General features: G+C 34.5%; 1 protein-coding gene and 1 long non-coding RNA gene across 2 annotated transcripts in view; one reads left to right on the top strand and one right to left on the bottom strand.

Moving 5' to 3' along the window:
* The first annotated feature begins 1,395 nt into the window (after positions 1 to 1,395).
* Positions 1,396 to 4,442, top strand: LOC137495607 (uncharacterized). Its single transcript, XR_011015530.2, has 7 exons — positions 1,396 to 1,509; positions 1,614 to 1,721; positions 2,541 to 2,624; positions 2,745 to 2,799; positions 2,899 to 2,974; positions 3,049 to 3,218; positions 3,556 to 4,442. It is a non-coding gene; the product is annotated as an uncharacterized lncRNA (long non-coding RNA).
* A 694-nt stretch (positions 4,443 to 5,136) lies between these two features.
* lamc3 (laminin, gamma 3) overlaps positions 5,137 to 12,061 on the bottom strand; it is a 136,138-nt gene continuing 129,213 nt past the window's right edge. Inside the window, exons 25-28 of the mRNA XM_682251.11 lie at positions 10,897 to 11,099; positions 8,103 to 8,246; positions 7,572 to 7,671; positions 5,137 to 6,231 (exon numbers count right to left, since the gene is read on the bottom strand). Coding sequence (XP_687343.5) covers positions 5,981 to 6,231; positions 7,572 to 7,671; positions 8,103 to 8,246; positions 10,897 to 11,099 — 698 coding nt within the window. The 3' untranslated portion in view covers positions 5,137 to 5,980. The remainder of the gene's footprint in view (positions 6,232 to 7,571; positions 7,672 to 8,102; positions 8,247 to 10,896; positions 11,100 to 12,061) is intronic.

The raw sequence follows: 12,061 nt of genomic DNA, 5'->3' as shown, positions 1-12,061 counted from the left end.
TCCATAGGAAAAATATTAACAGACACACTGTAAAATTTTCCTTGCTCTGTCAAACATTATTTGGGAAATATTTAAAAAAGAGAAAATAAATAAATAAAATTCAAAGGGGGCTAATAATTTAAAATACCTTATATATATATATATATATATATATATATATATATATATATAGAAAGCTGGCTCTACTTCTTTAGCATTTCAGCCTTGCTCATCTCCATCATACAGTAATTAATAATGCACTTATTTAGTCAGTTGTGTGCATCTCATAATGTATTGCACAGGGCATAACAATTTTCACAGCTGCAAATATTGCACCACATATAACTTTTATGCTTCCAAAACACCAATTTATGGTTTGTTTTTCTTTTGACATATCTTATCTTCCACGGCAACATTTAATTTTTAACTCTAAATTTAAAAGTGTGATATTATCTCTGCAACATTTCACTTCCTTCATTTCCTGCAATTATTGTTGCATGCTTTATTGTTGTGCAGTTGATAAACTTTGACGTCACCTGGGTGGGATTAAGAGCAAGTTTTTAATAATGTTACTTAAATGTATGTGCCTTTTGCTGTTCTTTCAACAGCTGTTCTCAATGACTTTAGGTATTATAATTTGAATTCAAAACCTAGTGTCTGCATAGATTAATCGATTTATAAACATTAAACATACAGTATTCAGCTCACTATAATTGATAATTATTCCCATAAATATGACTGTTTGGTTTTGTAATGCATGCATCCATTTTTAGTGTGATCTGTTTAATATACACTCTCAGAAAAAAAGGTACAATGAGGGTACAATTTTGTTCCTAGAGGGAACAAAATATAAAATTGTACCTTTAAAGGTCCCATATTGGTCCTTAGGGTACAATTTTGTACCCAAATGGGCTATAAAGGTACAAATGTCCAGATTTAGGTTTGAAAGGTACATTTTTGTACCTTTTATAGCACATTTGGATACAAAATTGTACCGTAAAGGACCAATTTGGCACCTTTAAAGGTACAATTATATATTTTGTTTGCCTATAGGAACAAAATTGTACCCTCAGCTCATGATAAGATCAAGACACTATATAACACTAATTTAAATGTATTAATACTAAACATTAATACTAAAATACATAATTTAAAAATATAATAAATAAATAAATTGATTGAATTAAATATTTTAATAATAAAAAAAATCATGTATTTAAATAAAAAATTTTCTCAAAAATGTTAATAATTTAATTTATAATTGAATGTAATTTTAATCATTAAAAACGTAAATACTGGTCTTTGCTTACTGTTTAAGACCCTATAGTTTATGGGATGTAGAATAAGAATCATGCAGAGTAACAGCATCTTCACACAGGTGGTGATGTTGCTGTCTCTTTAAGAATTTGGCTTGTTGAGACGTTATAGTAGTGTTTGTTACTGAGGCGGTCCGTCGAGTATGCTTGCTGTTTACACAGAACTTCGCACGCTTTTCAAAGAAAAGTCTATTTTGGAGTCCACACTTTTCAGGTAAGAATGTATTAAAGATATATTTTCAGTCTCATTTTTACATGTGAAGCTGTGTTCTGTTGATTTTGTCTGACTCTTGGGTCTCGGCTTTCCCCCGCTTTAAGTGCTCCGGGCTGGCCTGCAGGATGGTGTTTGCTAAGATGTCTGCAGCTTATTAAAGAAGTTAATACAATGTGATATCGAAGTCACCGAGGGACATAACGTTATAGACGGTGAGTACTATATGCTGTTAGTTTTCTCGGTGTAAAAGTTCCCTTTATCGCCTACGTTACGTATTCGCGCCTTATATGTTACGTTACGTTACTGCTTTATTAATAAGTGTTGCCACGGCGGAATATAATCGCAACCCAAATAGCAAAATACACTCGGGCCAGTTGCGGCGGCAGAAGAGAGCCGACGCTGCCGTATCCGTGCACCGGAATCAAGCCGTGACCCGTGAGTAATGTCCGGTGTGGCCCGGAGCTCGCGCGACTAAAGTCTTCATATACCTTGATATAAAACCTTTTGTTATTATTAATACTGGAAATTTGTAATTATCGATAATGTTTTATATTTTGAGGCCATTTTTCTAGCCACGGTTGACCGCTGAAATGTAATTTTAGACGGTTATATAAGTTACACCGCCATTTTGTTAAGAAAAATCACAATTTTGTCACCGGCAAAGCGACTGATTATGTAAACGTGGCTAGTTACAAACGTGGCGTGTGTATGCTTGTACATATCTTCGTTTCAGTGTCTAAGTTACATTAATGTTGAGGAGTGTCCACAAACTCTCATGCCCAGAATTGTTGGTGCTTTACTATCGTTTAACGTTATACTTATGTTAATGTAGAATTATTAACATACCATGTTGTATAAATCGACGTTTTAAGTTATACTTTGTTCTTTAATGTAATAATTTGTCTCATCTGTTCTGAAACTGGTACCTTGAGCTATTTTACCTATTTTATTAATATCTCAAAATAAGTAAATAGTTATTGCTTTATCTTATTGCTTTCCAGAAGTTTTTGAAGTTTCCAATTGTCTTTCAGGACAAGATTGAACAACAGAATGCAGCCTAACAGCATCAGAGCAGTGAAGGCATGTCATATGAAAGCATGGCTAAGTTACAAGATGTAAGTATGTCTCATTATCTATACCATGGTTTTAATGGCTTACATACTATTTTAAATTTGTAGGTTTTTACTTACAAACAACAATAAATGTACACCCACATGTTTAAAATTATTTTCTAGGTATTCATCGAAAGATGAGAGATCAACTGAAGAATGCTATGGACCTGACTTTAAGGTACTCTTTCTAAACTTTCTCCACTTGATTAATATTATTAAATTCTAGCTTTGGATGGATTCATTCATATTTGTTTGTATGCCACATCTTATGTTCCAGGAATTGATTTTACAGCAGCACTTCTCATGTTGCCAGCCTTGTTAAGCGAGACACTTCAACATTTCGTTGTGCTCCGGTGCGTATGTTGTTTTCTGTTGAGTATATGCTGTGATAAATGCATTTTATAATGCTTGATATTCTTTATATTAGGATGACGCAGTGGGTAGTGCTGTCACCTTACAGCAAGAAGGTCGCTGGTTCGGCTGGGTCAGTTGGCATTTGTGTGAGCAGTTTGAATATGTTTCCAGTGTTCATGAGGGTTTCCTCCAAGTGCTCCGGTTTCCCCACAAGTATAAAGACATGCGCTATAGCTGAATTTGGTAAGCTTATTTGTCTGTAGTGTATAAATGTGTGTGTGAATAAGTGTGTCTGGATGTTTCGTAATACTGGGTTGCAGCTGGAAGGGCATCCGCTGCGTAAAACATATGCTGGATAAGTTGGTGGTTCATTCCACTGTGACGACCCCAGATTAATAAAGGGACTAAGCCGAAAAGAAATTGAATGAATGAATGAAATTTATATTAGTCTTTTAATCTGTGATACTTTTTTTTTTTAATCAATAAATATTAATTATTTTACTTTCTATGCATTTTGATTTTCTCTTCATCAGTGATAGAGTGACTGATATTAATGTAATTATTGCTTTGTCATTTACAGTGAATCATCTTTACCACATCCTACAGTTCAAGTACAGGAGGAGGCCACCGACTGGACAACTGTTAACAAGACGAGTTACGGCAGTCTTCAGAGTTGATGGGATTGCGATTGGCCGGGCTAATGATGTGGACGAATATACATTTTTGACATATCCATCTTATTAGAAGAACACCTTGATGTTTCTGCAGTGGAATGTTTTGAATGAACGGTGGACGGTGACAAGCCTCGATCTACTACAGTTACCAAAGTGATCAACCTTGTTTTTTGTTTCTCTACATGCTCTGGGGATAATCACAATCATCAAGTTAATCCAGCACACTGCTATCATTCAAGCATAAAGCTAATTTTTAAATAACTTGTGGTCCTAATGACTATCAAAGAACATTTTCCAGATATGAGTGCTTTACATGTCATGTTTACCAAAAGCATAAACACATATTGTGTTACAACAAATTACAACTCCACTTGAGGATGATGAGTAATCTACTGATGTTGAGGAAGAGGCTACTGATGTATTTGATTGTTTGCGCTGTTGAAGCAATTTATAGAGAAACATTGCCTTCATTCTGAAATTCAGAGAAAAAGTTGATGACAAATTATTTATTATGACCGAGTGTTCTGACTAAAGACAAACACTTTGGACTTTATAAAGTGAAGTACTTGATGTAGCCTGTGTAATGTGTTTATAAATCTTAAACAGTATTCTTGTGGTCTTTGTATTAAGTGTAGATTATTTAGTTTTTATTCTTATCTAAATTGTTCTTTTTACTGTTTTACATGTCTGCTTTATACTTACTGTGTAATTTTATTTCTTAACACATTCAGTTGTGAGTTGTAATGAAATATTTCTACATTAGTAAATAAAAATGGACATCTGTGAACCAAAATATTTTATTTATTTATTTGTGCATGCAGTCACCAAAAGATCAAAATGCCTGCAGTACCCTGAAAATACTATATAATATAAAAAGGTACATTTTTGTACCTTCAGTTTCTAGGGTACAAAATTGTCCCTTAAAGGGTACAAATGTAGAAGGTACAATTTTGTACCTTTAAATAGAGGTACAAATTTGTACCCTTAAGGGTACCACCCCAGTGACGGGCCATTTGTACCCTAAAAGGTACAATTTTGTACCTTTTTTTCTGAGAGTGTACTTACATGTTTTTAAGAGAAAAGTTTTGAAATAAGAGTTGTGCAATTGGTCTGTAGTACTCAGTTCAATGGGGTTACGTTTATCAGCACAGGCAGCAGTTCAGATAAAAGATTAAATACTATCTGCAAAGAAAGAAGATACAATAAAAACAATAAAACATGATAGATCAAAACTGTAAACAAGCTAACAAGACTCCACCACAGCCACCCATGAAATCCAAATAATGGAAAATTACAGCTATTCACAGCCAGTTCCTTTTTGTGACAATATCATATGAACAGATGGATTACTTGCACATGAATTAATTTTTAATAGGCCATGTTAGATATTAAATATATAATAAGTTGCATGTCAGCAGTAAGTAAACACATATGGATACTCAAAATGTATGAACACACAGCAAAGACAGCATGACACACACAATATGTTTTGTTTTCTTATGAACTCACATTTATTCACCACATTCTCAGTATTCAAAGTACATTGTGTACAAGATTAATCTGTGAAGATGGCTCCCCCAAGTGGTCAAAACGTGCCATATCTGGTCAGAAACTCCTTATTAGTTAGAGTTAATGTACAGAATAAAATTGCATAATAATATCATCAATCATTACAACGTCATTATGTCATTCTTTAAAGTCTGCAAAACATCAATAATCAAATATAATGTCAACGTGATTATCTATGGAAGCTCTGTAATGATCGCCATGACATTATGTTTGAATATTAATCTAAAAGGATAGTTCACCCAAAGATTTAAATTTACTCACCGTCAAATATTTATGTTTCTTTGTTTTGTTGAACACAAAAGAAGATATTTTGAAGAATGATAAAAACATGAAACCATTAACTTCCATATAGGGAAAAACCAGTAATCAATGGTAACAGCTTTTCAGCTTTTTATATCTTCACCAAAACAAATAAACTCAAACAGGTTTGCAACAAGTAAAGGGTGAGAATATGATGATAGAATTTTTAGTTTTGGGCTAACTGTCCCTTTAAGTTCAAAGTGCTATAGTGTATAAATGCCATCATCTGCATTAGGGTTTTTTAACCAGTTGGAGTAAATAAGTAAATAAAGCCAGTCTGAATTTACAAACGCATGAATACTTATAAAGAATTTCCATTTTAATGTGTCATTTATATGTTCAGTGCTGCTTTTCTAAAACAGGAATGCAGTGGGGGGTTTCAGATGTTTGTTCACCTGTTTTTTTTCTTTGTGTATTTTATTGATTGGAATCTGTTTTTGTTACCCCCCCCTTCTCACTGTCTCAGTGGCCTTTTTGTGGGCATGTTTTGGGCAGGTTCTGGGCGATGTCTGTTAGACTGTCTCTTTCCTTTCGTATGTCCTGCAGGCTCTCTTCAAGATTTTGCATCTGCTTCTCTTGATCAGACGCGGCGTTGCGAAGCCTCTGGATCTTCCCGGTGAGAGACGGACTCTCCACGGCCCCCTGGAGGACACGAAGACGCACTGCTGTCTCATTTAGGATGCGATCGTAGTTCTCCAGAACCACATCAGCTTCTGTTCATGTTAATGGGAGAAGAGGAGGACTTTGAGGTTAATAATTTATTTAAAAATGTTAGAATAATAAAATAAGAATAATAACAAATAACAAATAAACAATATAGACAGACAGACAAATTTTTTTATTTCGTGACAGTCAAAAGTTTATAAACATTTCCTTGGTATATTTTAGTTTTGCTTTTGTATAACTGTATAACTTTGGTCAAGTGTTTTGGGTATCTTTCCCCAAGTCTTTCACAGTAGTTTTATTAGGAATTTTGGCCAGACAAAATTGGTGTAACTGAGTCAGATTTGTTGGCTGTCTTTCTCGCACACGCTTTTTTAACTCTGCCCACAAATTCTGCCCACAAAGATTGAGTTCAGGGCTTTGTGATGGCCACTCCAAAACATTCACTCCGTTGTCTTTAAAGCACATTTTAACTAATTTGGCAGTACACTTAGGGTCATGGTCTGTTTGGAAGACTCATTTGTGGCCAAGTTTTAATTTCCTGGCTGATGTCTTGAGATGTTGCTTCAGTATTTCTACAGAATGTTCTTTATTCATGATGCCATCTATGCTGTGAAGTGGACCAGTCACTCCTGCAGCAAAACAGCCCCACAACATGAACATTGGTGTTCCTCGGCTTGTAAGCTTTCCCCTTTGTCCTCCAAATGTAACACTGGCCATTATGGCTAAACAGTTCAATCTTAGGGCCATCAGACCACAGGACATGTCTCCAAAAATTAGTCTTTTTCCCAGTGTAATTTAGCATATTTTAATCTGGCTTTTTTTGTTGATTCTAGTTTGTTGATTTTACCATGTTGTCACAAGGAAGCAGTGTGATTGAGGTTTTCTAGGACTATTCTGCAGTTGTGCGTCCAATTAACTCAAATGTTGTCAATTAGCCAATTGGAAACTTCCAAAACCTTGACACCATCATCTGAGCTTTTTCAGAGGCATAATAAACTTATTGTTTGTAAACTTGACTTTTTAGAAAAGTTATAACAATTTCTCCAGAAAAAAAAAAAAAACTCATTTCATTATTCTGCTATTAAGTAGGACAGAAACGAATTTGATAATCCTGACTTAGCCAATAAAAAAATGCTTAAGGGGGCTAAAAATACTAATAATATAAACCTTAAAATGTTTTTTAAAAATGTAATACTTTTATTTTAGCCGAAATAAAGCAAATAAACAAAACAAATTGGTAAATATTTGAAAAAGAGAAAATAAATACCGGACGGCTAATAATTTTAATACCAACAACTAGAAACAACTAGTATAATAGGAATAAACATAATGAATAAAAACTCAAATAAAATAAAAAATATTATAAAATAAAGAATTGTGACTTTACCCATTTGACTGAGAAGCAGAGTGAGCATGTCTGTGAAGGACTCCAGCTGATTCTTGGCCGTCTCCATGCTGTCTATCACACTGCTTGAAGAAACCATGTCCTGAGGACAAACAGCACATCAGTATCATGACGATGCAAAAACAACCCCCGTTGGCCACATAATCTGAACATTATAGATGAGATCAAGTCTAATTCATGTATTTCACTTCAACATGAACTGTAATGCCTCAAACCGCCCAAAACATGGGTGTCCAAATCTGCTCTTGGAGGCCTACTGTCCTGCAGAGTTTAGTTTGAAGTTTAAACACAACCAAACATGAAGCTGATTAAGGTGTTCAGATTCAATAGGGACTATCTCACAAGTGTGTTGAAACTCAAATTTGCAAGATTGTCCCCCCAGGATCAGAATTGGATATGCCTGCGGTACTGAATGTCCTGCAGAAGTCTGTGTTCTAATAATAATGACATTGAGGTTCTTTCCAACTGGACAAACACTGGCAGCTCTGTCAAAATAAATGCCAGATTGTTTACCTCCTCTGCTTCCAATGTTGCCTGTTTCAGTGCGGTTTGGCTCTCCAGCTCAGACAACTGCTCCAGGGTGACGTCTAGAGCTGAACGCAACTGTCCAGATGCATGTTTTATCCGTTTCCCCTGCGTGAAGGAGGCTTTGGCATCCTGTCATGGATAACATCAAAACAAGCCTTTTAGTTCCCATCAGTTCTTGTTGCAATCTAGTCTCCTCTAGGCAGAATGTGTTTTTACACATCTTGGGACTTCATTTAATTAAATAGCTTTTTTAAATTAGATTTTAATATACACTTCTTCTCATAACACAATGTGATGGATTGAACAATAGCATAAAATTGTTACTAATACTTTAATGATTTGATTTAGTGAGGCAATTAATTCTTGTTTGTGTTGTTTTGGAAGAAGCTTAGCTAAACATGACTGATAAATAAAGGTGTTTTCAACAAGGCTTGTCGGGATAGTTGGTTTTGGAATCAGTCATGTTTTCTCCAATTTTGGTTAGTTTAGGCATATATGAACATGGCAATTGTGCTCGGATCCACACCAATTCAATCAATCGAGTCTGCCTGAATGAGGTTGTCTTGTCTCAATTGAAAACAAACTGTGGAAATGCGACCCAGCAGACCAACAAACCAGGCTTTATTACAACAAATGATTAGTCATTATGTACACTGTGTTGAACGAAGAGTTTGTTTTGCTAATGTCTCTCAGAATGAATCTTGGGTTAACCAGTGAAATGCGAGCTGAAAGTCAGCAGAGCAGATGACGCTGGTGGCTAGCATTTTTGTAAAGGTACTATTGACATGGAGGCATATATTGTTTTTGTACAGACACAAGCTCCAGTCAGTGTAAAAAATATTGCTGTCTTATTTTTTAGTTGAATCAAATTGACTTTTCTAGTAATCTCAACTTAGATAATTGACTTAAAATATTAAATGTGCTGTATGTAGGTGTTTAACTCTTCTAAAGCATAAAAAAATAAAATAATATGTTTGCAGATATTTAAGAAACATGATAAGCGAACATCAAAAAATGAAAAACAATGCTCAAGTCAGTCATTCTCCTTTGAAAACGTGTTCCAGTCAGAATGTTTGTTTTTGTTTTGGTCTTTAAAATCTGCCAGTTTAGCCAATTATATTTCGACACCCCTCGCTGATATTTTGATATTGGACAAATATATTAAGTTTAATCCTACATACTGCATCTTTAAGTTAAAAATCTTAAAAACATAAAAGCAAAAGAAACTTGGTTAACAAAATTACAAAATTTTAAGCTAAAGTACAAAAAATATTACTTGTCATGACCTTTTGTTAAATAATTTTTTATAATGTGTATATGGCCATCAAGATGCCAAATTGCATGGAAAGACAACAGCATGGTTTCATAGGTATGAAGGGAATCTGCTTCACTAGCCTGCAGATCTGTCTCCTACTATAATGTATAGGGCGCATCATTACCATGGATTGTTGAGTAGCCTGGTATCAAGCCAGTTTGGGCAAATAATTTGCCTTATCAACTTTAACAATTCATTTTCTTCAATTCTCAAACAACTGAAGATTGTAATTAAAAGGAAAGTGTTTCTATAGTTAAGTCTTTGCAACCATTTAAAGGTATTGAGAGAGTCACAGCTAGTTTTATTGCACTTGGATTATTGTAATTCTTTATATGTTGGTTTACTCCAGTCTTTTATATCACAACTCCAGATGGTTCAACATACACTGAACTAGTTACCAGCATTATAAAATAGATTTTAATAAATTTGGTAATTGTTTTAAAATGTTTGAACAACCTAGCACACTCCTATCTGTCTGACAAACTAAACAAGCCAATAAAATGTCTGCGATCATCAACAAACTACTCTTTGTCTAGTTCAAGACTAAAGACAAGAGCTGATCGTGCATTTGCAATAGTTGAATCAAGGTTATGGAATAAAGCTTTAATTACTGTCTTTGAGTTTAAAACTTGTTTAAAACTAGTTTAAAAGTTTAAATCTTTTTTCTTACATCGGTTTAAGTTTTAACTGTCAAATGACTGTTCTGGATTTTATTAAAGTTACCCCTTCTTTTTCTTCACTGTAAAAAATGCAGGATTCCACACAATTCATTCATATTGTCCCAACACAAATCTATTCAGTTAACTTAATTTTTTTTGAGTGGATTGAACATAAAAAGTTACGTTGTCCCAACAAAATCTAAATAATTGTGTTGTTCAGCTCGTTTTAAATAAGTAGTTTGAACAAGGATGTACAGCACTTCAGTCAGCTGCTGTTGTATATATTTGTTCTTAAAAAATGCACAAAATGACAAGTGTGTTGCAGCCACCGACAAAAAAAGTTCTGTGGCAAACAGTTGCAATGAAAATGGGTCTGGATGGTAAGTTTAATAATTTATTACAGCCGTAAGCAGGATAATTAGTTTGTGTTTCTGGTGTAGTGCCAAGCTTTATCTTAATTTACTGCTGTATATTGTGCAGTGGATGAGGTTAAAGCCAAATAGATAAAAATGACAAGATACATACGAAAAAACAAGATTAGGATAAATGTCATAGTGGACAGGCTGCCCAAACGATCTAGGTCACTTTTTATTCAGACATGGATTTGCTGTAGGTGTCAATTGTTTCAAGTTTGGTATGAAAACACAGTTTATCTGTGATTCACTTCATTTTATCAGAGCACACTCTGAAGGGCCCTAAATTATCTTAATCCCTGTTTCAGTATAAAGCAAATGATCAACAGGTGTGAAAATAGCCCACGGGCTGAATGTATATTCAAATGAAATGTTGAATGCATGTGTATTACTTTAGCCACCGTGTCTGCCGACGCCTCGGCCTGTTTAGCTGTACTGTCTGCATCTGTCGCATTCTCCACTGAGGGCTTGATCATCTTCTCTGTCTGCTTCACTCTTTTTTTCACCTCCACCAGTGTCTTCTCGTTCAGCATCTTCTCTCTCTTCAGAAAGCTTTTGCTGAGCGTGGGCAGTTGAGGCCAGTCCTGCTCCATGTCTACAGCAGAGAACATTATTTTAATGTACTGGATGGTATTATTTGATTAAATAGTTAACACTGTGAGACATTATTTTCCCGGTGTTGGGTTGCTGCTGGAAGGGCATCTGCTGGGTAAAACATATGCTGGATAAGTTGGCGGTTCATTCCGCTGTGGTGATCCCTGATTAAAAATAAATTAAGGGACTAAGCCAAAAAGAAAATGAATGAATGAATGAATGAAACATTGTTACAGGGAAAAAATGTATCCATTTAAATATTTAAAAAAAAAAAGATTTTTCCTGTGTTGGCAGATTTTTATTAAAAAATTGCTTTATTTTATTTATGTTTATTTAGCTTTTACATTATTTTAGGAGACAAAAAAATTTGTAATTTTTTTTTTTGCTTTATTGGATGAATAAATAGAATACTAAATGTTGTTTTGTTTTCTCTATTTTATCTAGTCTATTTAAGCAGATTAGTCATTACTCCAGTGTCACATCTTTTATGTTACATCCTTTAAAAATAATAAATCTAAGCTGATTTAGTGTTCATTTGCCCTCACAATCTTTTATCAGATACCAGTGCTTAATTTGAGCTGGATCTTGCCAGATTCTGTTTTGGAAAATGTCAGATATCCACGCACACACACATGACGGTAGTCACCATGTGCAAGTTAAAGCAAAAGTCATGTTTAACTATTGGCCCTCAACAATATTTTTAGCCAATTTGCCCTCTTATGTTCACAATAACTCTCATTGTTTGGTGATTGTTTCGTGAACAGTAGGCAGCAAAAATAAATAATAGCATAGTGGCAAACCTAAATAAAATTTGTATTTTATAAATGGCAAAGAGTCAGTCAAGCAGATTTTCATTATTTAAAACCACGAGTAAATCTGATAATGAGCCTGATCAAAAGAGATCTCAAGAAGATGAAACTGTGTAAATGGATCAGGATAGTGGGAGACAGAAGCAAAACCATC

Source organism: Danio rerio, chromosome 5 (genome assembly GCF_049306965.1).
Source record: "Danio rerio strain Tuebingen ecotype United States chromosome 5, GRCz12tu, whole genome shotgun sequence".
In the NCBI taxonomy this organism is placed as follows: Eukaryota; Metazoa; Chordata; class Actinopteri; order Cypriniformes; family Danionidae; genus Danio; species Danio rerio.
This window is presented reverse-complemented; position numbering and strand designations above follow the sequence as displayed.